Raw genomic sequence first — 27,089 nt, 5'->3', positions numbered from 1 at the left:
GGACAGGGGAAGTTTGGGGGTTTTTCTTCCATTTTAAAGGTTTGTTTTATTTGTTAGCAGACAGGTGAGAGCTGATGCATGTTTAGACAGAAGTAACCTCTAGTTTCCCCTGGGGTACCAAGCAATTGTACTTCACCTGGGGCTGGGGGTGTACATGCAAATGTCCTGAGTTTACTAGAATTTCTCTTGTGATAATGTTGTCAGCTTACAGAAAATGCTAAGGCTACGAAAAGCAACTGAGTAGGAGTGGAAAGAGCATCTGCTGTTTCTGAACATATCTGAACCTAATGGTAGTTTTTGACTCTTCCAGTATGTTTTCCTCCCTCTCTACTACTGTGTATAATTGTATTAAGTTTTTAAACATTTGTCCAGAAGAACTGAATATTGAACATCTTTCTAGTGGAGCAAAAACACTTGTTATTTGGATTGCTGCTAGTAACACTTAGTATTCTATGATACTTTATTACAATGAGTTAATGTAACTTACAGTGACTTAAACTTGGGAAGATAACTTGACATTCATGTGTAAATTTAATGTAGGAAGGGACTGTACTGGATAAACATTTCAGCTAAGGTAGATCGTGAAACAAGAATAAAAATGGCTAAGAAAAATAACTTCATCCTACCTTTTACAATCTGGTATATCTAAGAATGAAACTATGTACCTTGAAGTTTGCAGTGGATTCAGAAGCTAGAGTGCATTACATGCTGTCAAATATCCTGATGGAACATTGCACTACTGTGCTACTGTGGGTTAGCTTACCTTGACTGCAGGACAAAAACTGTCTTCATGATCTGAGTCCTTAGGGAGCTGGCTTAATTACCCAATATGCATTTCTTATCTGGGGCCATGACACTGCAGAGAACAATGGTATCCCCCAAAAGAGGAAGTTTTTAGTTAGGATAAAATACCAGAGCATCAAAGGGTAGGTAATGGCTTTAACTTACATTCTTGTTCAACAGCTTGTTCCTGAAACTCCCCCTGGGGTTTTTTTTTCTTTTTTTTGTTAGTTGTTGGGTTTGGTTTGTTTTGTGTTTTTTTTTTTTTTTTTTTTTTAAATCAGTCTAATTTGGTTTTATCTACTTCAATTGAAATCAGAAGCTCAGAAACTCCTGAATACTCAGTGTTTGGGGGTTGGTAGGTAAAAAAGTTGAGTACTCTTTGAAATTGAGAAAAGAACAGAATTAACTGGAAAATTAGAAGCCCCAGTGAAAAGACAAGAATGAAGTTCACAACTGAATTTTGGGGCAGAGTTCATATGCAGGTTTTTCATAGCTGCTTATGTAGTTCTAGTACTGCATCTTGCTTGCTACAGATCTGTAGCTCTCTAAAGTGCAGAAATTACATGCCTCTTCAGGGCATGCAATTCATATACTGGGTCTTGTTCAGTGAGTGAATTAGGGCTGGAGGCTGGGTGTGTGTTTTGGTTTTTTATTTTGTTTTACAAATGTTGAACTGAGCCTTGGAAGGCCAATGGAATTAAGGTGTGTGTGGAGGGTGTAATAATGACAAAACCCCCAAACCAAACAAAGAACCATGCCCCCACAGCAAACACATCTGGAATTAAAAGGAATAAAGAGTTCTCTCACAGCAAAAGTTAATATCCAGTGTGGATTTTTCTTAAAGCTGATTCATTTCATGATCCACTTGGGTGGAGCTTCAGTTGAAGTTCCCATTTCCACGGTGAATAACGCGTTATTTTTCTCTGTGTTTGTGTTTTATCTGATGTAGTGCAGCCTCAATAAGATGGCATTTAGGTGATCAGGGAAAACCAATAAATTGCTATTCCCATCAAACAGTAGGGTAAAATAGCCTTCAGTTTCCTTTTCTTGAAAATTGATTTGTAAAACTTTAGATGTGTTACATGCAGAAGTCTGTTGTCTCTGCTGACTACAATAGAAGAGATGTGGTATAGTCAAATAGATTAGCAAGGTGAGGAAGGTGTTGCCCTGTTTACTTTTTGGCCATACCAGTTTTATGTTTTGGGGACTACACAGCCCAACACACTTTCTGTCGAAAATGAAATTAAGAAATTGTATGTTAGAACAATACGAAATGTAGAGGACATTTGCATATTGTCATGCTTTTAGTGTTTTATCAACATTAATCTTACATTGAAACCAAAGCAGTGTACCAGCTACTACGAAAAGATTAACTCTATTCCAGCCAAAATCAAGACATATATTGGTATAAAATCAATTGCCTAAAAGGGATTAAAAAAAGAGAAAATATAGGCAACTTGATGAAAAATGCTTTAAATGCTTTTCCTTTTTTAAACACAACTTCTGAGTTACATTCTTGTTTCCTTTAGATTTTTCCTGAAAGAGCAATCTGCTTATATGAAACAAAATACTGAGTGTATGGATAATGTGTCCAAGTGCATTCTTACTGTGAACAAGTTGGGGTTTTGTGTGCTTCTGTAAGCTACTATAACAGCGAATAAAGTATAGAAAATTAGGGCTTCTCTTAGCTCTTTACCAAGTTTGTAGTAAGAAAAATAATTTTTCAGACACAGGCTTCATGTCCTATTGATCGCAGACCATTTCAAGCAGTGTGCAGGCTGGATGCATTAGATAAGCAGATAAAGGTACGTTCCAGACTTATTTTCTTAAATAACTTCAGTTGTAGGAACATCTAAGTTATGCTGCAACCTTCTATTCATGTCTGTTGTGTTAAATAAGCTTTCCTAACAAAGTAATTACTGCTTTAATGTTTCTGTTACATATTTGAAGCTAGGAATTATTCTTAATTATTTTTGTAAAGCAAGTATTTACCATGGTAATAATAACCATAAAACTTCTGTTCCTACTTTCTAGTATCTTTGAGCTTTCATGATATATCCAAGAACAGAAGTATAGTAACTGGTCTCAAAGTGTTTTTTAAACTAGGTTTTCCAAACAACTGCTATACCAATTATCATGCAATATTGCCTTTTTTTTTTAGCTAAGGTGAATCATCTTTGTTCCCAGCCTACAATTCCCAGGCAAAAATACATGAAGGCAAGAGGAATCAATTAATGTTAAGCATTGTTCAACCCAAATCTCTGAATTTTTTTCAGCTTTCAATTCTTCAGAAAAATTCTGATATGGAGAGTAGTTTATCAAGTAGGAAAAAAACTCTTCTGATAGATGATCTTAAAAATGTATATAGAAAGATGTTGATGATTCTGTGTGAGATTTGGAAATTTTGTGATCAAATTATGCTTATAAATAGTTCATAAGCTGCTGGTTTTTCACTTAGTGACATTTAGAAAACAGGCTTCCACTACTCATTTCTTGTACTTCTTGAGGCCCAGGCAGTCACTTGTGAAGGAGCCATGCTGGCAACCACAGATACTTCCTTCTCATAGAAAAGTGTGCTTGTGTATTTTGTCGTCTTTATTTCTGGAGAATCAAGGAAGCAGTTGAAACAGTATAAACTGAAATCTACATTTGGTAGAGTGTAAAGGCTGTATCAAAACACAGTTTGAAAGGTTGTCTGTTCATAGAACTGCAGTGTAAACCGGTGGGCAGAGAACAATGTCCCACTCTGAAAAAGAGCCACTGGAGCAGTAGGGATAGAGGGAATGTGTACCAAGATACGCAGACACAGTGGTCAGCATCATCACTGGTGCTATCAGGAGACTGGCAGCTTTCTCTTTGTGATATTCAGAATTAAAATGCTAATCCATTAATGGGTTGCATAAAAAGCCAAGTTTAGGCATGAGGAAATACAAAATTTCTACTACAAACAATTCTAGTGTAGTCATTGAAGCAACTTCATAGGGTTAAACAATAGTTGTATTGCTCTCAGTGTTTTTGAGATGTGGAAAAAACTCAGTGTTGTATAAAATACATAAGTTATTTTACTCTAGAGCAAAATTAGGTGTATTTTAGTTATGAGAAAGCGTGTTGAGTGGTAGTTCAGCATTTTCCCTAGGTGAACCTTGTGTATTCTGAACAACCAACTTAGTTTTAAAAAACTTAGCTTATAGATTCTTAATGGAAACTAGTGTGTAGCTCTGAGACATTTGCGATGGCAGTCTGAATGATCAGGGCTTTTTTTGGTCTTATGAACTTAGTATGCATCTCAGGCATTGTCAATAACAAACCAAGGTATAGGTTTTTTCTATTTTATGAAAAATGAATGAAAAAAAAAATCTACGAACGGTGAAGTCAAAGAAGTAAGATTTGAAATGTTTTCTAGTCCTTCTGTTTGAGCTTAATTTCTGTATAGACCTTAAGAGACTTTGCATGAATTTAAAGTCCATGTGTCATGAGATTCTAGATTGGATTGACTCTATTTTACAATACAGGTTCAGGTTAAGAAACAGCTAAGGAGGAAGGAGGAAGAGGAAAACTGTGCCTGCAATAACAAAACTTACAGCCATGCAAAGATGAGAAGTTTTGTGAGGTTGGTTCTCCATGTAATTTCAAGCATTTGAATTGGAATATTCAAAATGTATAAAATGAACTTGTTTAACATGTACAGCCTGGAATTTTCTGTAAAATTATTTTTATTATTTTAAAATAACTTATTTTTCCCCAGTGGTAGTTTAATTTTACTTTTATCATTGCTGTAATTCCCACTTGAATAGTTAAAATAGCAAGGAAGAAGTAGAGGGCAATGTATTTCTTGCATTGAGCTCTGTCAAAGTTGCAATTTCAAGCAATTCTGACAAATTTTATATTAATTTGAAGTACGGCTAGATCAAATTTTAACAATATTTTTCTTTGTTTCTCTAAACAAACATCCACTTTCCTTGCATGTTATCATAAGCACTGGTGATGTTCCTCTTCTATAAAACATAGTTGTAGTCAAGACATGATTTTTTTTCTAGTAAGCTCGAGAGGGAACACTTCTGTTGTTATATGGAATTAACATTTCTGTTTTGATAAACTTTATCTTGTAACATTTGCTGCATTGTATAAGGGGAAGCTCAGGATTACAGAGATGAATTTTGCCAAATAGTGCATATCTAAAGTCAGTGTTTAATGGAATGTTTAAAAAAAAAGACAGTTCTTGAGGTTTAATATGAAGCAGACTTCACTACAGAAACAATAACTGGAGATAATTTACCTTTTTTGACTCATAAGAAAATAAAATTCACCATTCTGAATTAACAGTGACCAATATTCTTAAAAGGAAGCAGGTTATAACGTCTTTCACATGTTGCCACGAAATCAAACAATTGAGCATTCTGATTTAATATAGGATATGAACTTCTGTGTAAACTGGTTTTCTTTTTTTTTATCTAAGCTTTTTGAAGCACTGTGGCTTTTGATATATGGAAGGTGATATTCATGATGCAAATTCAGGTTTTAATAGCAGTTAGAACTTGGTTTATGCACGCAAAATAAAAATACCTTAAATAGGAGCAGAGTTTGTTTGGAATGTGCCTAGAAACTGCTTTTTTAATGTCTTTTTTTGATCTTGCAGAAGGGCTGTATGTCCAGACAGAGGGCCAGTAACAGTAAAATTAAGCAGAATTGTGAAGAAAAAATACAGTAAGTTGGTATTTGTCCTCGATTTGCCAGAATTGCTGTTTTATTAAGGAACTCTAGAATATCTTTTCTTGATAAGCCAATTTAATTTTTTTAAATTGCTTACATTTGTATATACAACCAAAATTCCAAGTAGTAGAAGTGGAACTTCTAGAACAGAATTACAGTATGTGAAACTCCTGTTTTTATATTACTGGAAAACTGCCTCTTCAGTTTCAGTCACAAGTCAAATGGATGTGGTTTCAGCCTCAAGTAATTTTCTGCATCAGGCAGCTGGAGAACAGCTAATGACTAGCTTTTATTCACAGAAGTGTTTTAGTGAGAGTTCAGATACAAGCAACTCTTAGCTGTATTTTGTAGTTGCTATTCTGAGGGGCTTATTCAATAGAAATTGTTTGATAAGTCTGTTCATAACTTAGGAAATGAAGCAAATACCTGAAGAGGTAAAAACTGCTTCGTATCTAGAAAGCTATTGTGAAGGTGCATGCATTTTCATTTTACTCAGTTTGTATGTAAGCATTGCAAATGCATTCAAGACAGACGTTTTGTTAACCTCCCATTGCATTAATGATTTTGATGAACAGTCAAGAACTAATATGCTAAAGTTAAGATCTAAGTTTTGTTTCTTGTTCCACAGGTAATATTTTGTATGACAAACAAAACAAGAAAGCTTTGTCTGTGAAGAGAAACAAGGTTGGTTCTGATACTGAAACATTTGTAAATGCTTTTATTAGAGCATTTTGAAGGCTACCTTCCTGGTTATTTTCAAGGTTAACGTCTATTTGCTAATTTTAATATGATTCAAGCTTTTTTACTTGGTCTCTTTATGTCTTGAAGTAATTAGAATATAGGGCTAGGTTATAGGAGTGTCTTTCTCAGATTAAATTTAGTTTTGTGGTGGTAAATATTTTCATTTAGATTAGGATATTACACTATAAGATACTGAACCCTGTTTTCATCTATCTTCACCAAAGGAAGATGATTTCATCTACAAGCTGTTAGCCAAGCACCACTGTATGAAGATTTTCATTATTTTCAATAAAATACATAGATGTAATCAACCAAGTAATTTATGTGAATCTGCCATAGACATTATGGTTTGCATCAAGTTGGGGGTTTTTTTTAATGTGAGATTACTGTCAAGAATGTTTCTGTTTCCAGGTTTCTTGTTCATAAATCTTAGGCTATAAACACAGGATCACCCGATGCCAGATTTATAAGGAGCTGTAAAGGCTCTCTTGTTTGGTTTCTACCATCCCTCCTTTCAAAAATACTTTGTGTCTCTGGGACAGTTTTTGTTCAGTGCTTTCTTACTCATAGTTGTACCTGTAAATGAATGTGAATGAAAAAGTTTTAGGCCATAAATTTAATTCTGAAGTGTGAATGCCATCATTTGCCATCATTCTGTCTTACCTGAAATTTCAATATTTGGAGGAAAAGCTCTGTTCAAGTCCCTGTTTTGGCTACTGCTTTGTTTCACGTAGTGTGGGGTATATCCTGTGTATTTTCAATAGGTGATGGCCTGAGTTGTCACTTCAATTTGGTGCTCATTACACCATAGCTGTCAGGGACATCGTTAGCTCCAGTTTGCCCCTTCTAAATCAGGTATTTGGAAATTTTGGTTCTGTTACCCTGTAAACTTAAAGGTACCTTTCACTGAATTGAAGGGGTTTTGAACTGGAAAGATAGGGCTTAATGGTAGATCAGCCACTAATGTGACTTCATGTTGGGGAATGCTTTCATTTTTAGTTTCACTGATTTGTGGTGAAGTGATTAATAGCATTAATGTCTCAAATAGTACTGTTGCAAAAAAAAGGTGCATAAACAAAAGTAGAACCATTAAAAACCTTCAGGAGGAAGTACAGGGCTCAATTATTCTAGAGATGTTCAAAATTTAAAAGAATTTAAAAGAAAGCCCTGATGTACTAATAACCACTTCATAAGGACATTTGTGGAACATCTGGATAGCTTTTTTAATTGGAGGGAGAAAGGTTAATGTTCGAAATTTATATTATTCTTAAAATAAAACTTAAACCCAGCAGTTTTTTAGGCAAAACCTAAAATTTGCGTACTGATGAAATAAGGCATGTTCCCAGCAAAAGTAGCTCTCTGTGCCAAGGTTTGATGGAGCACATGGATAATGACTGCATACTGAGACATATATTTATATACATTCCATTACAAAGTTTATTTTTCACTTTGCTGAATTAAAATTATGGGGGTATTCTAAATTCCTGTTTCAGAATACCAGTCATAGGGAATGAACAGGAAAGTTTTAGTCAGATTTGAGGTGGTATGAGCCCTTTAGGTGCTGTGGCAAAAATGGATCAGTGTAGGTAAGTGTGTCAGTGTGGGGAAGAGTATCTGGAGGGTTATTATTGGTTTGTTGATGGGGTTTGTTTTTTGGTTTTCCCCCAGCATCCAGCCCCAGTGCCCAGCTGCAGAGCTCCCTGCATGCCTGCAGACAGTGACAGTGCACGGCTGGGCCTTGTTAGCAACATAAATAGGTGGTGGTGGTGGTATGTTTTGAAATACTAAGTGAGTTCTGAGTGTTGGGCCTCTGTGTGAGGGCCCAGTAACTAGACACACCAGTCTGTTGTCAATTTTTTATTCCTGCCTGAGAGCAAAGGAGAATCCCAGCTACCCTCATTATGTTTTCTTGTTACTTGAAACAGAACAGTTGGTGAACTGCTGTGCAGGGGTGTGAAGGTGCTCGAGCTGTACCTACTGTGGTGCATTAGGTAGCAGAATGGTGCAATAGTGAAGATCAGGCTTATTTATTTGTAGTGTCTGTGTAGAGCATTAAAGATTTTGCTTTATATAAAATAAGAAGTATATCTGCAAAGAGCAGGTGTTGAAAATTTAGAAAATGAATAGAGAAAATTTGTTTGCTGTAACTGCAAATCTCTGCATATACCTATGGAGCTATTATGGTTTCTGCTTTTTGTGAGCTAAAGTCTTGCTGACCTAATTTAATTTCAGTGCATCTTCATGTATTTAGTGTTAATTATTTTATTTTGGGTGTCTTTAATTCATCATTTATTTTTTGTGTAGCCCAGAAGACAGACCTGTTGGAACGAGTGCATCAGAACTAATTTCTTCAGCACGCTTCTGGCTGGTGGCAGCAGTGAAGAATCCTTTTTTAGCTGTAGAAATGACTGGTTAGTGTGTACTAGCGCTTCGTATCAATTGATGGGTTACTGTCTTGTAGATTCTGAAGTTCCTTCTGCTCCTACGTGTGTATATATTGCCTTGAAATACTGAAATTGAAAGATTGCCAGGGTTTTTATTCATTGATGAAGAGCAGCTAAAGTATAAACACAAACATTTAAAAATGAGTACTGTTAAGGGCACATGCCAATTTCTCTCATTTGTTCAGCATAAGAAGCACACACTTGAGTATTTAATCTCATTGATTTAATAAGAGTTTTATTTTTAGTTTGTTTAATTCCTTGCTGAATTGAAGCCTTGGATAGGAAAGGCTTAGCCCTGTTATTACAACAGCAGTTACCAAAAGAGTTAACAGTAAATATCCTGGTTTGTATCAGAAACAGTCTTCTTTGCTGTTGTTCCTTGATTCCAAGAGGAATACTTTAAACATCCATGAAGCAATTTTGCATTAAGCAAAATACTTAATTAAGCCTAATACTTAAGAATGGGTGTATTAAAAAAATTGTTCACTGAATAGATGGAAAAAGAACAGTCCAAAAGAATGTTATTTGGATAATATGGCCTAATAAAAAAAAAAAAAACCTACTATGTCTGTGTGTTTTTGACAGTCTGTAAAACATGAACTTCTTGCCATGCATGTAACAGAATTTATTTGTCAAGATGCAAGTTTTTCCATCCTTCAACTCCCCAGCAGATGCATTTCATCTCCTGTTTTCCATTCCATCTGCTTTATTTATTTAGGACTTTTTTTATGTTTACTGTGACTGTGTTTTTCCTCTAAGCAATAACCAATGCATGGTTTAATCATGACTGTTGAAAGTTCTAATACAGTTAAATTAAAGTCATTGGTAGAAGCAATTACTGAAATACAAAGTTGTCATAGTACAAAGTTACTTTTTATAACTTCTTGTATGAAATTTGTCTTTCAGTACAGAATTCACAGAAGTCAATGCAGGGATCAGACAGAAGAGACAGGAACTGGAATTGTCCTGTTCATCTGTGATTGCTAGAGTTGAAAGGTCTGTGTTTGGGATTCATAGTGGATCTTAATACTTCAAGTTTGGAGTTTGATTGATTCAAATTGCTCTTTAGATAGTATATCATTTTCGTGAAACTGAATAGCGTTTACATTTATCTTGTTAAATTTTTGTGTATTTGCTGCTTGGTATTTTTATGTCAATAGATTCTTTTCTGTATGTCTTAATACTTCTTTGGTACTCATGACAAGCATAGTAACTCCACTGAATTGTGCATCTTAATGTGTCACCTTTTCACAGAAATGTGAGTTTGAATGTATTTTCTATTTGGAAGCTAATATTCAATGAGTTTTTAAAATTATTTCTGTCCCTAGATATCAAATTATATTCGCTTTAACATCAGTCTGATTCCGATTCCCCACACTACCCTGTACCCTCTTTCATGGGTTGATTCTATCACTTTTTCTGTCATCATTTAGGAAAAAATACTGTTTGCATCTAAAAAGAGCTAGCAGGAGCTCTATCAAGTGAAATAGAGAACATAAAATAATTCTATGGGTGTTTTTGTTAGAGAGCAGATGTGTGTTAAAACATGCCCTAAGGATATTTTTGTGAATATAAAGCAGAACCACAAAAATAACTGATTTTAAAATAACACAGTAAGAAATTGGTTCTATAATCTCAATTTCACTACATATCTCTTTACTCTCTTTGGTATAAAAACAAATACTAAAGTTAAAAGAGGAAGTGAAGAGTTTTTTAATTATAATAAAAGATTGCATCTAGGTTTGAAATAATTTAATTGTTGTATATGTACATTTTCTTAAGGGAAGTTTCATTATCACTCAGTGTTAATGTAAAGAATGTAGATCTCTAACTAAACTGTTTTTGCCCAAGGTTTGCTGAGGGAGTCTGAATAAGTATATATTTCTTTTGTTTGTATGAAAAAAAAAAAGAAGCCTTTTCTAAATTCTCATGTAGACTATTTCTCAGTTTTCTGCAGAAAAGGTTGCTGTTCTGCTGAGGTTCTAAATCAGCACTCAGACTCTCATTTCCACCAGTATAACCTACTAGTTTGGAGTAGGCTATTACTGATCGATGTTTGACTTTAAAGAAAGATAGATGTATATTGCTTTAACATAACATACTTTGTTCAAACAGTTTTAATAGATTAGGCAGTAAAATGAGCCTGAAATTAAATATGACAAAGAAGAGTTTTGTTCACTGTCAGCTTTGTGTTTCTCTCCAGCTGTGATGAAGTTGGAAGGGTTGTAGTTGCCTAATGTGTTTTGGTTTTGTGCATTGTTTCCAAAACTTGCTGCAAACAGCTTTAACAACTAATGTTACTGCTTTTGCTTTTACTTTTCCAGAGTTCCTTTAATATCTTATGGAGCTGAAGCTGAGACCTTTCTTCTCACTTCTTCTGCAGTGGCTGGGAGAGTTCTTCCAACAAATATCAGGCCTTCAGAAAACTTTGGTAAACTTTTTTTTTGTAAGTTTTATTTATAGCTCATGTGGAGTATTGTTAAAATATGACTATCAGGAATCAAACAGAGTTAGTTACACTTAACGGTGAAAAAAAAATCTGTTTTAATGCAGTTTGGTACTATTTCAAAGCCAGCTACTTAATTTCTGAAATTGGAATACAGACCATGAATCATCCACCCCAAAGCTGGTATAACTTTTTCTTTTGAAGATTAAATTAGTAAGTATTTATGTAACTTAACTCTATTTCTAATTGCAACACTTTTTTCTTTTGTGCTCTTCTTTCTTCGTTTCCCATTGTTCAAGGATAAATCTTGTTTTGATGCATTAAGAATGGTGTGTTTCAGAGGTATATTGTGCAGTGTCGGGAACAAACTTCTCTGACAGAGAAGAACATTAGTCAGGAAGCAGTGAAGTGTATGGATCTCTTTCAGTTTATCTACAAGCTCTGCAGGCAAAAGCTTGCAAAAGTACTGGAGCTCCAGGATCTGTCAGGAAAGTGGCAGAAGACAAGACATGGAAGGAATTGCCTTCCTCCAGTTACTTTAACAGCCTCTGTCTCCACACTCAGCAAGAATGTAGTTTCTCTTCCAAAAGGCTGCACAAGTTCAAAGAAGTGGAAACAAAGGAGTCCTATTTTTTAAGGCTAGAGTTAATACCTTCTTTGAATTGGGAATCACACCACTTGCCTAGAAGGCAAAGAGATAGGACAGATTTGGGTCTCCTGGCTTACAAAAATTGTGTGGAAGTAAATTGCTGGAAGGAGATAGGTAGTAGAAGGATCATGAAGAACTTTCTTTGTTCATTCATATTCTTTATTCTTTTTAAAGGTATGTATTTCACCTCCACATTTCCTTGTGAAAAGCAGATAGGTTGCTTCCTCAGATCTCTGATGTTTGGCAGTGCAATGTAACTGATCCTTCCACATTTTGGTTCTAGTAGTATGCATGTTAGCTCATACCTCTTGACTTCCCTTTCTACCTTTCTATTTCTATAGTCAGGCTTTTTTATTAGGATGCACTGGAAGCATTAAAAAATTATATTTAGAACAGAATTTTGTCAGTTTTCTTGATTAGAAGTTTGATACTTTTACTGTGGACAAAGATTGAATTTTAAGATTAGTGCCGACATACTACAATGTTTTAAGATTCCGAGTTCTAAGTAATCTTCAAGTTTTGTTTAAAGACTTTCCATTGATAAGGAGCATGCAGGAAGTAAGAGTCTTAAAATTTACTAGTAAAACCTAGGGATGGTGGATATGAAGATGTCCCTTGAGGATTTTAGTCACATTCTGTTGAGTGAGTATTCCTTCCCCATTTAGTTTTTACATAGCATCTGAGTAAAAGGCTGACATGCATAAGAAAAGGTAAAGAGAAAGTATTCTAACAGAATACTGTTAGAGATGCATGGCAAATATATATATCAAAGGACACTGGCTTTTTAAAAAGGTGGAGAAAAGGAGAATGAAGAAAATAGATGCTTTTAAGAAAAGATGCAAACTGGTTCTTGCATTTTTTACTAAATTGTGCCTAAGGTCATATCATAAGCATTTTTTGTTTTCTTTTTACACTCCCCTCAACTTTTGGTCACACCTAAAGTATACAGTTTTGCATCAGAGTACCAGCTGACAGTAGCTTCCAGGGTAGTTCAATGAGGCATACAAATACCAGTGATGATCATGTAACTGCAGTGCCTGAATCATCCCTGTAGCTGCTGCAGTTTTAAAAGTCTGTTACCATTTAATAGTCTTTTTTACTAATTTGACCTGAAAATGCATTAGTGACTCTACAAATACTACTATGATTTATGCTGGCATTATGCAGTTTTTGTGTGATAAAATATTTTTCAATAAAGAGTCAGTGAGCTGAAATGCCTTGTATTTGGTCCAAGTCCAAAGCTTGTGAAGCTTTTCTGTTAAAATTTTAAGTAGTAGGCATGCTAAAAAGAGGTTTCTGCTTCACATGTAGATTTTGAATGTGTTAGAAAAATAACTCAGCTTTTAATTCTGTCCAGATTTGTACATTCCACTTGTATTCTGCTGGGGTTTTTTTTATTATTGCAAGATGGTTACTTCTCCCTTGAAGAAAATTATCACAGATATTAAAAATGTGAAATGTCATGTAACATCTGACTTGATTTCCTGGCTACTGTAGTAGGTTTGAAGACATAATTAGTCTGAGACAGCCACCTGTTTGAGTTAGTGCTGGTTAACCACTGTAAAGTCACTTTGTAACAAAATGATTGGTGAGACTGGTAGAGTAGATAACCGAAATAGTGTCAGTCACCTGAAATTCCTTTGGAAGTTCTTACCATCATGATATTTTCTTTTAAAGACATGGTACCTTCTATACAGTTGATATTGTTGGTTTTCATTATCTTAAGCGGTCATTTGATCATTGGACATACGAATCCCAAAACCACTATTGTATTTTTTTTCATGTTCAGGCAAATTATTGTGTGTTTGCAAGGAAGGTCAGAAGATGTAATTATAGTCCTCTGCTCTTTTAAAGGCTAGCGAAGTGGTTGTGGAGTTCATTTTCTGACATAATTGCTTGCATTTAATACAGTGAAAGGTTTTTTTTGTTCTGCTAACAAAGTAGTAAGTGGTAGAAAGAGGCTTTTTTGCTGTTACTTACTTTTCTTATTCCGATCTTACTTTTATAAAATCTGCTTATGCATACATCAGACAAATATTTTAGTGTAGCAAAAGCATGGGAAATAATGTTGTACAAGGAGTTAAAATCACATTTGTGATATGAGAGATTCATTGCAAAAACCATAGCAATTAATCTTTCTTAGTAAGCTTGCACTATTTTTGTATGAAATTGAAGCTGTAAAATAATTCATTTAAACACCACATTCTTGATGCTTCCTGAAATCTACACAAAGCGTGAAACAAATTAATGGACATCTCAAGAAATTAATTTAGTTCTGAAGTATTACATTCAAGTATATTTACTTAATTATCTTTAATTCCATAAGCCTTCATAGCTATTGGCAGTGCAGTCTTCCCTGTGCAGTGAATATAACCCTTGGCTTCCCTACCAAGACTTTTGTCAAATGGTAGATGGCATGAAATAAATTAGTGCAGTACTAACACAAGAGATGAGCTGCTTGCTAGGTGTGCCTTAATCATTCTTTGTAGAGCTTTAGTGTTTTTTTGATGCACTGCAGGCTGCCCCAAAAGTTGCACTCCCTGTTCACTTAAATGCTACAGGCACCTTGGGTACCTTGTGGCAGAGTTCAAGTTCAGTTTGCCCTGTAACTGGTGAATAAGTTTGCACTGTCATTGCTGTGTCTGATCAACTGCTGCCTGTGTGATCATCCCCTGATGGCCATTGGAAAATGTCCCTTTCTCTAGTGCTGAGCTTCACTATCAACAGGCCTGTGTTATAGACTGACAGGAACTGCTATATGCTAACAGCGTTGTGTGGATAATTCATTACTTTTCTAACAGCTTAAATGCTGACTGTCTTTGAGCAGCCATGTCAATAACAGATTCATTGTGAATGCCATCACTGTCCATGTAGCCGTGCTGGCACTGCTTCTAAAGTGTGTGTTCAGATGTCTGATGTGTCACTTTAACTTGCTTCTGTTCTTGAAAACAACCAGTCTTCATTTAAAAAAGAAAAAAAAGCTGTGGCAGTATTTCATACTAAATCTTAAATTGTATTATTTGAGGGTATCTGTTACACTGCAGATGTTCTTAACTATGTTCAGATAAATGGTTATTATCAAATCTTAATGTGTTCTATTTTTATTAGAATCTTTAGGCAAAGGATATGCTGTTGCATGTACCCAAGAAGGAGAAGACAAAAAGGAAGCTTCTGGTTCATCTGGCACTAGAGGAAGTAGGAGGAAATCCGTTACTACTACTCCTATGAGGAGGTCTGCACGAAACAGCAAAAATGAGGTTCTGAGTCAGTCTCACAGCTCCCCTCAATCAAGCAGTTCTGCTTGCAGTGCCTCTGATAGCAATAACCCATCTCTGAATAAAACTCATGCAGAACCAGAGAAGGCTCCTCCAAAACGCAAGTCTAAAAGAGCAGTTAAACAACAAACACCTGCAGTTAAAAAGAAACTCAGAAGTTCTGTGCGTCCTGAAAAATCGCCCTGTGGTTCAGTGGAAGATGATGACATTGCTGAGCCTGAAGCAGTTCTAACTTTAGATAAAGACCATCAGTCAGATAATGAAAGCAATAATGCAAGCCTCTCACAGAAGAATAATGTGGAAACAGAATCTGCTAATGGATTGGAAAGCTGTAGCGAGCATGCAGAAGTTGAGGAAACTACACGAGAATGTGACAGAGATGAAGATACTTCAGGCAATGCAGATGTAAGTTTTTCTCTCCAAGAACCCCCAATACTAACTTTAGGAAGTGAAATTCAGGAATTTGAAGTAAAAGAGGCTACTGAAAAAAAAGTAGATCTTACCAATCAGGACAATTGTGAAAATACTCTTGAACAAATGGAAACAGTAGCTAGTCCCAAAGATGATGTATGTGACCATGTAACTTCTGAAAAAGTAGATCAGGCATCATGTAGTCCTCAAAAAGAATTAATGGAGAACACAGAAACTTTGACAAAAGTAGATCAGCCCATAGTTAGTCCAGAAAATGAATTGTTGGAACATCTGGAACCTTTGGGAAAAGATCAGCCATTAGAGAGCCTTGGAAGTGAATTGCCTGAGCATCCTGAAGCCATGGAAATAGATAATTCTGAGACTGAACTAAAACCAGTAGCAGACTGTGCAAATACAAAACCTGTTCAAGATGAAAAACCAGATGCATTAATACACAGTATTTCTATGGACAGTACATCAGAAGAACCCTTAGAAGAGAACACCATTTCAGAAAGTGAAAAGGGTGGAACTTCAGAATCACCACACGTAAATGCTGAACATAAACATTTTGGTGAAGACAACAATGAAATGATACCAATGGACTGTGACTCATTTTGCAGTGACCAGAATGAACCTAAGATTGAGCAGTTACCACCAGCTGAAAGTACAGAGCAAGGAGAAGTGAACTCCTTACAGTGTGATATGGGAAACTCTGCATCAGGTTCTGATGAAAAAGATGAAACTCTTTCTCAAGAAAGAGAGTGCCAGCCAGAGCTCAAAAAAGAGAAAAAGGCTCGAACTAGAAGATCTAGATTTCACTCTCCATCGACAACTTGGTCTCCTTCTAGGAGAGAGGGCAGGAAATCTCAGTCACCATTCCCTAAAAGGGAGACAACTGGAGACAGGAGCTCACGATCACCCAAGAAGGCAAATGTGAGAGAGGGAAGGAGATCCTTATCTTGTTCTCCAAAGAGAGACACGCTCAGAGATGAGAAAAAACCACCATCTCAATCTCCCAAAAGGGAAACTGTCAGGGAAAGCAGGAGATCATCATCTCGATCAGGAACTAAGGATTCACCTCCAAGGCGAAAATCTAGGTCTCGAAGCAGTGATAGAGATAATCAAAGAAGAGATCGTGACAGAAGGAATAGGAGGTGGTCTAGGTCACGGTCACGATCTAGATCAAGATCACGATCTAGGACTAGAAATAAAGGCACGTCATTTTCTAGAAATGAGAGGGAAAGTCATTCACCTCGATGGAGAGAGAGATGGGCAAATGACAGCTGGAGGAGTCCCAGGGGAAATGATCGATACAGAAGTGATCAAGAGAAACAGAGTGAAAATCTTAAAAAAGAGAAGGACAATACAGAAAAAAGCAATGATGATCAATGTTCTTCAGACAAGCAGAGGAATGATTGTCCAGACTGGGTAATGGAGAGGATAAACTCTGTTCCTGAAGTCAGGAATAGAGAGAGAGAGAAGCCACATTGGGAAGAGGGCAGGCATGATAATGCAGGACCGTCTTGGAATAAAAACTTTGGCTCAGGTTGGATTCCAAATCGAGGGAGAGGCCAGCGTGGCCGAGGTGGGCGTGGCCGAGGTGGTTTCATGTTTGGAGACCAGAGTGACAATCACTGGCAAAACAGAAAACCTCTCTCAGGGAACTCAAATGGTTCTGGGAATGAAGCTTCAAGATTCTCAGAACAGCAGCCATACAAGCGTAAGAATGAGCAAGAGTATTCGTTCGATACACCCGCCGACAGGTCTGGGTGGACATCTGCATCCAGCTGGGCTGTGAGGAAGACTTTACCTGCTGATGTGCAGAATTATTATTCAAGAAGGGGACGCAATTCATCGAGCCCACAGTCTGGATGGGGAATGAGACAAGAAGAGGAGACACCTGAACAAGGTATTAATGGTTTTGAAATATAATAGCTTAGTCACAGATGCAGTAGCTGATTAAAATCCTGTCACATTGTCCTGTGATCTGGTCTGCTGATTAGTTCTTTAAAAAATAATTTGGGGTGAATCCATACTCTTTTTACAATATGGAGGGGTAAAGGTGTGGAGTTTGGTGATTTCTTGTATTTTGATGGCTTCTTGGTTTTGAGTAAAGTTCAAGTTTGGGTTTAAGGACTGTGCATCTGAAAAGTGCTGCTGAAGTAAATTGATTTGGCTGAAGAGAAAGCGTATCTTCTTCATGGTTACTTTTGGCATCTGCACAATTTTAAAAAGGCTGATTTGTTTCAAAAGACATGAATTTGCCTGTGCAGACCCACACGACAGATTTTAGAGATGACAAAGCACCATGTTGATGTTAATCTTGCTCCTAAATAAGCACAGTCCTGTTGAAATGCTTTAAAAAAAAAATCTAGGGAAATTTATAAATACAAAACCAGTGCTTTTACTGTATTTCAGTATTAAAATTCCTCTAAAATGTCAATTTAAGTCTAAATTAGTTTTTGAGGAGTTTTTATATCTAAAAGACAACTACCCTGCCAGAAATAAACATTTTGGTAGAAATAAGTTAACTGTGGATGAGATTGATTCTGAATAGCTAAGAAGTCATCCACAGATTATTAATGCCCTGATTAATAATCTTTAAAGGTAGATGTGAATTGAATTTAAAAAATATAAAATCCATTTCTAAAGACAACTGCACTTGCACTCTCACACTGTCACCTTGTTTTGCCTTTCATTTTTATCCATTTTCTTCCCATGTGCCAGCAGTTTTCTCCCTCTTCTGAGAGACAACTGCATCAGTGGCTTCCTACTTTTGAGGCAACACTTTCACCCTTTAATCTGCTGCAGGGAAAGCTTACCAAACCTGTAACTGAAAGCATTTTGTGATTCAAAGACTTTTTCTTATAGTTCAGGAACAATCATGCTGTTACTCACTTTTGGAACCTGAATTCAGCTGAGAATAGTACAGCAAGCTCTCATAACTGGATAAAACAGGCCATCATGACACGGTTCGGAATGACATGGTCCTCCAGGGCAACCTGCTTTTGCTGACCTTGCTTGAGCAGGGAGGTTGGAGCAGAGAGTCTCAATAGGTCCCTTCCAACCTCAGTGATTCTGCTATCCCATTATCGCTAAAAATGAGGATTTGGGCTGACACGTAAGGCCCTAGATTGCGATCCCTGTGATTTAGATGTCAGGGTTCCTCAAGAAAGGGATTCTAAGGAAGGACATTTAAATTACAGCCTATCAATCATTTCTCCAAACGAATTTCTTGACTTCTGGAAGGCTTGCTGCTTGTGACTAGATTTTAACTTTTTGGCTTCTGTTGAAGAGAAGATTGGATGTCAAAGTAATTTATTTAAGAAGTGCTACCTGCTACCCCAAGAGTTTATTTTTACTTCTAGGCTTTACCTGTTATACCACTATGGGGTTTTGGAACAACTCTTTCTGAGTATGAGTATCTCTGAAATTGTTTGAGGATGACTTACTGCTCAGTGTGAAAAATCCCAGCTGAGTATTTCTGTAATTACCAGAACTGTACAGTGAGTGTGTGTGACTCAGGCAAAGGGAAGCAGAGACTTGCTGTGGTAATGTGTGACTAACCTTCTGCAGTTGTGGAACTGGATAAATTATGTTGTCTTCCTGCTCTTTCGTGAAAAATTGCGGTTTCATTGTGATGAAATAATTTATTGGCTGTGTTATAGGAAGAAGTAGAGAACAGAAATTCAAAATGCAGGCTTCCATAGTAACCTGAACTTTTTAAACTTGGAAGCTAGCATTTGGTTTCATGACATATATGGTGGTGAGTGCTGTGTAATAATGTAATGCAGTATCTTGAAAATACTCTGATTATAGAAAGCTTTTTGATAATCTGTCCTTAATTAAGAGTTTAAACACCTGGCTCTGCTTTTGCTTTATGAAGTACAGAATTTCTTCTTGATATACTGTCTGGTTTTTTTTTTTTTTTTGCAGATCCAAATCTCAAAGACCAAGGCAACCAGCAAAGTGATGGTTCTCAGTTACCAATAAATATGATGCATCAACAAATGAATGTAATGCCACAAGTGAATGCACAGCACCAACCTATGAATATCTTCCCGTATCCAGTGGGTGTCCATCCTCCCTTGATGAATATGCAACGAAATCCTTTCAACGTCCACCCTCCAATGCCCATGCATCTCCCTACCGGAGTGCCTCTCATACAGGTAGCTGCTCCCACAAATATTTCTCAGGGATTACCTCCGCCTCCACCTCCACCCCCACCATCTCAACAAGTCAACTACATTGCTTCACAGCAAGATGGAAAACAATTGCAGGTATGCTTTATCAGAAGCCATGGCAGAGCAGTGGTGAAATAATACCAGTTAAGGATTCTTTATGTCGAATACCATAAATTTATACTTGCAGTTTCTTTCTCTCTTGCCTGTTTTCTTCCACCCCACACCAAATTTGAAGTGGAAGCATCCATGAGCATATGGGTTGTTCAGAGACTGTAGCTTTTAAATAATAACAACACACAACATCATAACTGGGTTTCTGTGGTAGTGGAACACTGAAAAATTTCATCAGTTTTGTCCATTACCTTTTTCATCTTAGAAGTGACCTGCTTCCAAAACTATATTTTCCCCTTCCAAATGTGATTTTTAAGCATTTTAGGAAATGTTTGAATTCCCTTTCAGCAGCATGTAGGAAGTGATCTAAACTTCTGTGTTGCATTTCTCATCCCATGGGGTCTATCAGCAGAGGAAAATTGCTGAGTACTGCATGGCACCCATTTGTTCCACACTTCCATTCTCCAGCTGTCACCATCTCAGTGGCTTCCCCATACATGCATTTTCTATTCTGTGTAATCTTTTGAGTGTTTTTATTAATAATTTCTGAGGCCTCTTTGATGTTCTTTACTTCCCCCTTCTTACCTGATTCTCCCGGTTTTGCATGCCCTGTTTGAGACCTAACTCCCACTTTATTTCTCCAGTTTCAAAAACACTCTGCCATGCGCAGGTCAGACCATCTTTTTATGACTCTCAAGATATCTTTAAAACAACTCTCGTGTATGTGAGCTCCTCCTGTAGCCAGCTGTTTATATTAAGAGCTTTTATATCAGGGAAAGGAATATGAACAACTTGGAGGAGAATCCATGGCCCTGCAAGAAGATGTAATGCTGCATTTATGATAAGTAAAGGGCTCTTCAGGAGCTGACTGGGGTTTGTGCTTTTCTTTTGCTGCTGCCTATTCTAACCTAAAATGCTTTCCCCTACACTGCAGGTTGAAAAAGTGATGTTCTAGAACAAACAATTTCTAACCCTGTGTTTTCATGCATCATCTCTAAAGATCTGAAGTGAACTGATAAATGGCCTACATTGTTCTCACTTTTCACTGCTGTCATCTGTTCATATTCGTTAAGTTAGAACAAGGAGAGTTAAGTGCTGTGGGAAATACTGAGTGGGGTTGCAGGTCATACGAAATAACTTAATACACTGCAAAGTAAACCAGCAAGGTACTTCTGGAACTAAAATCCTGGTAGATTGCTTGCTGATTTGATTAATGACTCCTGTCTGTAATTAAAATATTTTCACAATTGGAAATCCAGTAAGTTTAACCTCCAAAAGTGTAAGAAGTCAGAATATAGGCTACCAGCCTCTGAAATGAGTATCTAATGCAGCAATAAATGTGTTTCTGTAAAGATTGTGTACTGCTGCAAAACACAGTTACTTCTTGTTAAGCCCGTGTTACACTTGTTGCTCGTACCTGCTTTTGTGGACTGACGTCCATGAACCTGAATGCTCTAGGGAGCCACTGCTGCTTTTTCTTTGAGCTTTCATTCATCGGTTCCTCAGGGGTAGCATAATAGAAATGACTGAATACTGCAGGACACCAGCTGTCCTTCCTGTTGAAAAGAAAATGAAGAGAGCATGCTGGTGAGCGTTAGTATGCTGATTATAACAGCTCCATTTCTCTTTCCAAAGAGCTCAAATTCCTGTTGCATTATTTTCCATCTGGATAAATGCAGATGTATAAAGAAGTAATGGTGATGACCTGCAAAAAGGCAGTGTTTAGTGTAGCCTGCCAGAAACATGTCAGGAGGATGGTTTGGGCTTTTGCTAAAAATGGCCTCTATCTGAAGTCTGAGAGCTACTTAATTTCTCAGTTCCCAAGTATGTACAGTGCCTTTTGGTGATGTTTGGAAATGACCAGAAAATGGCTTTCCCTGAAAAACAGATCCTGGTACTTCAGCCAGCATTTCATCTCTAGCCTGTGTATTTACATTTGAAATGCATTTGCAAGTTCAAGCTGATAACCAATATGAAAATAGATGTTTTCAAAGCAGCATCATTATGATGCAGGAATGCAAGTATGGCTTAAGATACCTTTTGCATGTGTGTTTAGGTGCTGATTTTTTTTAAAAAATGTTTACTTATCACAGCCCTGTTTTGTAAATCAGATTGATTCTGCAGCCATAAACTTCCTTCCCCCTGTACTAACACCCTCCATGCCTGTTTGCAGGGTACTTTATTACTGGTATCAGAGCTAGAAACTGGCAGCCACTGTGGTGACATAGAAGATGCTTTACTTCTCAAGCTCTTCTTTTTATTTTTTCCTTTGAGTAGATCTAATGTAATGTATGTACTTTCCATAATAATGGGCAGTGTGGGAATTAGGTAATGAACCAAAGCATGCAGTATTTGTGCTCATTCTGCAGCAGCTGAGACTCCTAGAAAGGCACATTGCCATATGGAAGAATGACTTATTAACAGCTGATAACTTTTTAAAACAGGGTGTTCCAAATGCTGCTCATGTAAGTAACAGCATGAGTGCTCCAGCCTTGCCTGCTCCAGCAGCAGTCCTGGGAAACGTGGGAACAGTTCAGGGACCAAATTCGGGTAATGCAACGTCATCAGGTCACGTGAAGAGCTCTAATGCAGCTGTAAAATTGGGAGAAAACAAAGCAAGTGTAACAGTGGAAGCCAGTGCAGATAGCTCGAAGAAGGACCAGGCAAGTTCAAAGTTCAGCATATATTTATATATACACTGTCTATATATTTACATTAAAATGTATAAATATTAATTTTTATGTAAATGCATTTTGATATACTAAAAAATAGCAAGTTATGACAATAACCCTTCAGTGTAATATGCTCCATACCATTGTGTGTGTAATATTTTTGTGGCAGCCATAGGACACAGATTAGCAACTGACTCTTTAATGTAGTCTTCTTTAAAGCAGCACTATTATGAATATTACTTGAACTGCTGTGGGAAAATGTTCTGTTCTTAGCAGAGTACAGGCAGCTCCCATGAGAGCTGAAATGTGTGTGTGGGGGGGCTGGTGGTTTTCTAATCTTCTGTAGCAACCTTTTTCCTGTGAAGTTTTAATTTGTGATTGATAAAGATACATAGGCAGTGAAAAATAACACTCAAGTTTGTTTTCTCTTCAGAAATTGCTAATTCAAGAAAAAGCAGCACAAGAGGTCAAGCTCGCGATTAAACCTTTCTACCAAAACAAAGATATCACTAAGGAGGAATACAAAGAAATTGTGCGGAAAGCTGTGGATAAAGTGAGTTGGTGCAGTGATCCGAGCTGCACACATTTCACCTGGGGCAGGCTTTGGGCTGCATTTCTCGTTCTTGTGGGAACAGCTCATAGTTGCTGGAAAGGGCGAAGAGGGAGAAGCAAAAATAGCTTTCTTCTTTCTCCATCCACAAGAGCTTTCCTTGGCTTCTCAGAACAGAACCTGGTTATTGTGTGGAAGAGTTGAATGGGAATTCAGAAGTATTTGGGAAGCAATCGGAAAGTATTAGGAGTTTTAAAATATGTTTTGCCTGGGATGGAATAATCAGGAGTGTGGGGGAAATAAATGAATAATATGGGACTATGGCAAATCAACGGAAGTGTTTCAAGTGTTTTTGTTCTTTAAACTGTTGTAGGTTTGTCATAGCAAGAGCGGAGAAGTGAATTCTGCAAAAGTGGCAAATCTAGTGAAAGCGTATGTAGACAAATACAAGCATTCACGGAAGAAAAATCCTGAAGAGGCAGTCTCCTGTGAAAGGAAATAGAATATGTTTTCATTTTTTAGTTTTGTTCTATCTGCAAAGTGCAATTTCAATGTGAACTGTTAACTGAAAATTGTACATGACAGTGATTTGAATTTGGTTTTGATAAAATTATTTTTCAAGGTAGTTGTATAATGTTTTGTTTAAAGAAATATAGATCTGCAGGGCAACTTCTTTATTCCTTTTTAAAAACAGATGTCTAAAAAGAATAAAGGTGTAAAGAAGAATCATTAGGAATGTACGATTGTGTGGATACGTAGATGTACAGCATTTTGACTTGAATAAGAGAGTGCATTAAATTAGAAACTTCTGAGTACGCTGGGTTTGGAACAGGTATGTACAGTACATGTGATCAGTCAGATTAAAGTAAAATTTTTCTTTTGATTGCTCCCTAATTATAGCAAAGGTGAAATAATTAATTGCATTGACAAATATTTCTAGTGTTAACTGGACAGGCTGAATGCAGGGGTCACAATATGTATATTAAAAAAGCACATGGAGTTGCCTGAACAACCGTTTAGATTTTGAAAAGTCATAAACAGTAAAACGTGGTGCCCAAAAGCATGGGTGCTGCACAGCTGTTGTAACACCAAATAAAACTTATGCTGCTTGGTATTGTTTGTGATGTTTTTCAATTTGTTTCAAGATAGTGGGATAACTTGAATAATTTTTATGTGTTGAAAGCCCTCAGTCACCACACACTGATAACCACAGTTCAGGTTGTGCCCTTAGGCTAGTGGGGAATTAGTGTACTAGAGCTGGATATTCAGAAACAGAAAAGTTTCTTCTTCAAGTGAAATCAGGAAAGCTGAAATTTATTGTTAGGTTCCCAGCTGACCAGAGACTGCCAGTTGTGCCCATCTCAGCTGCATAATACTTTTCTCCATTACTTAGGGACTGTGGCGTGGATCACCAGACTGGTACTGGTGAGCCCATGCCATTGGAAGCCAAATGTCTTCCTGCTTCCCTGAGCACTGGAGAGAGGTTATTAGAGGTACCACAAGCATTGTAAAAAACAGCTGTGGGGTCACTGAATGTGCCTGGGGAATGCTTACACCTAAGGTAAAACCAATTTTACTGAGGAAGCAGCAGGGAGACTTGCTGGAATACTGGGATCACTGTGTGTTCCTTAGGGAAAGAACAGCTTGAGATCCTTCTCAAAGGAGTCCTACTCTGATTTGTTCCCTTACTCTTACACAGTGCTATTAAAATCTTGTCACTAACCCTCCAGTCCTGTTGTGCCGTAACAGCTCAGCCTGGCTTCTGCTCCAGCCCGAAGTTGCCCGGCCCAGAAGCAGGAATAAAACATTTTAACAGAAAGTATCAGTTTTCTGAGAAATTATCTCTTTGTAGCCAGCCAAATTACCTGTTTTTGGCAGAAAACACAGTCTCACTCTCTTAAGTAACTTTTGCAGAAGCCTGAGGATGAAATAAGGGATATCCACCCTGGTACACATGTGTGGTGTAGAGAGAGAAGTGTAAAAATGTGATGTTTGTCACAACAGTTGATTGCTTAGTTTTAACTATAACTTTCTGCAGACTTAATGAAGCATTTGACTGTCTATATTTATTTTTGTGTGCCTAAATACAAATGCTATGTAAATTAGAAACAGATATAATACATTTTCTACAGTCAAGTCAGGTTTTAGATTTTTCAAAATACTCAGTTTTACACTATGGTAGCAATTTGTAAGATCTCTTGAACTACTTTAAGCTAAAATTGGTTAGCACTTTTGAAAAATGTAGCAAATTGCTAGGTGTATCCTGGTTTATCACGCCATGCGTACTTTATTACGTTTTCCTTCTCTGAATTTTTGGATTTTAATCACTTTTTGTATCTTTTTCTAGTCTATACAGTTGAGCCTTGCTATAAAGCTCCTTTCAGGAGTCAGATAAGTGTTTCATGGGGTTTTTTTCCTCTTTTGGAAGAGAGGTGGAAACTGGGGGAGATGGGAAGAAACAAGGGAGGATTTGAACTGGGAGAAGGCAGGGGTCATTAGTTTCCTGGTTTGCAGCTCCTGGGTGGAAGAGAAGCTGTCACTGGCTGCCACATTGTTGGGGCAGTGACTGTAGCGATGCTCCACTGTATTTCAAAACCTAATGAAGAATAGCAGATAGAGTAGCATGTGATCAGTAACTTTATTTTTTACAATTAAATACTCCAGAATTTATCATAAAATACGCAGTTTGTTACAATTTCTATGTTGAATTAAAGAAATGCATTGCCTTAATCCGTAGACTCTGCTCCTGTTTCTCCTGAAAAGCAGTGAGGTCTCTGCTGGTGTGCCTGCCTGAAAGGGGAGTACAGCAACCTCGGAGTCCTGGCTGTGTCCCAGTAGGATGAAAGCTGTATTTCTATTTATTCAAACACCTTCTACTGAAAAGTCCCAATGTGCGCCAGCACTGAGGGCAAAGGGGGGGAGCTGAGCCCCCTTGCTGCCTCCAGGGTAGTGGTGATTCCTTCAATCCAAATTGCCTTGTGGGAAACAAAACTGTACCTCCTGTGAATTTATGCAAATCAAAAGGGTTTTCCTTGCACTCCTTCCCCTGTCTCACTGTGCATGCTGCTTGAATGTCTCATCTGAAAGATATACCTTATGAGCACAGTGGCTGCCCAAAGTCCACAGTACTGTATATGCAGGCTGGAGTGCTGTCTACTGAAAAAAATACTCTAAAATTTAGTTTTGTGTAGTGCTTAACAGTTTCTAATAAATTCTTTTCTCTAAGCTGGCAGTGTTTGGTTTTAAATGACTCTGGCTCAAGTTGTTTGATTTGGAAAGCAAAGCAGCTCCTGTTCCTTCTGTGCCCATGCATTTATCTTGTTCTATGCTGTCTGCGTGCCCCCTCCTTTACATCTCGTTTAAGTTAGTCTTCACCCTGCCATGCCGGTCTCCAGGGGCTCCAAGCTGGAAAAAACACAAAAGCAGGTGGCAGAGGGTCCTATAATTAGTCCTAAAGTTCTGAAGAAATTTAAATCTAACACCCGCTGAGTTTATTATAAGGAACATCAACCAAAAATAGCCAGGCATTTCTTGATGCTTTGGTGCAGTAGCAAGCATCATGTTAGAAAATAACTAATGGAAGTCAGAGTTCACTAAATTCCAGAGCCTTTTACAAAAATTCAGGTTTCTTTAGGACTAGGAATGTAGCTTACACACGGCCTTGTGTCAAGCCCTAAACCTGGAATCACATGGATTTTCCTAGAGGACTATTTAAACATAAATATTTCTAATAAGCATAGAGCAATACTTGCTACTGGGGAAATATGTGGTTATGTGGTCAGGGTGAGGGATTCAATTTTTGACAAGCTGTGGGTCAACTACGAGTTTAGTTGTAGGTCAGTTGCCTAAAATGTCACAGGAGCCTACTAAGGCCAGCAGGAAATCTGGAATTAAGGTGCAACCCCCTGTCCTAGAGAATGTTTCATACCTTGTGATTTGCCATGTAACTGTTGTAAACAATAAAAACACAGTGTCCTGCCCAAAGATCAGGACAAGCAGACATCGGTGTAAAAGAAAAATTTACTCTTCGCCAGGACAGCAACTTTCCTGTGGACATGCAGGTTCAAAACCTCCAGAGAACAAAACCTACATAGCCACTCAGACTGCAGTTTG

The 27,089-nt window shown here is 37.3% G+C and overlaps 1 protein-coding gene across 4 annotated transcripts in view; it reads left to right on the top strand.

Annotated features, from left to right (window-relative positions):
- Window positions 1-26,201, top strand: part of SCAF11 (SR-related CTD associated factor 11) — a 49,617-nt gene extending 23,416 nt beyond the window's left edge. For 3 of the 4 annotated variants that reach the window (XM_039571208.1, XM_010413612.4, XM_019279812.3), the window contains 12 exons: window positions 2,511-2,588; window positions 4,296-4,393; window positions 5,420-5,487; window positions 6,122-6,177; window positions 8,539-8,645; window positions 9,585-9,674; window positions 11,003-11,109; window positions 14,882-17,368; window positions 19,396-19,739; window positions 22,199-22,417; window positions 22,860-22,979; window positions 23,350-26,201. In XM_039571208.1, coding sequence (XP_039427142.1) covers window positions 2,511-2,588; window positions 4,296-4,393; window positions 5,420-5,487; window positions 6,122-6,177; window positions 8,539-8,645; window positions 9,585-9,674; window positions 11,003-11,109; window positions 14,882-17,368; window positions 19,396-19,739; window positions 22,199-22,417; window positions 22,860-22,979; window positions 23,350-23,478 — 3,903 coding nt within the window. In that variant the 3' untranslated portion in view covers window positions 23,479-26,201. The remainder of the gene's footprint in view (window positions 1-2,510; window positions 2,589-4,295; window positions 4,394-5,419; window positions 5,488-6,121; window positions 6,178-8,538; window positions 8,646-9,584; window positions 9,675-11,002; window positions 11,110-14,881; window positions 17,369-19,395; window positions 19,740-22,198; window positions 22,418-22,859; window positions 22,980-23,349) is intronic. The other variant, XM_019279813.3, reaches the window with a different exon arrangement.
- Window positions 26,202-27,089: the final 888 nt, after the last annotated feature.

Source organism: Corvus cornix, chromosome 1A (genome assembly GCF_000738735.6).
Source record: "Corvus cornix cornix isolate S_Up_H32 chromosome 1A, ASM73873v5, whole genome shotgun sequence".
Lineage (NCBI taxonomy): Eukaryota > Metazoa > Chordata > Aves > Passeriformes > Corvidae > Corvus > Corvus cornix.
The sequence above is the reverse complement of the archived record's forward strand: the minus strand, read 5'-3'. Positions and strand labels throughout refer to the sequence as shown.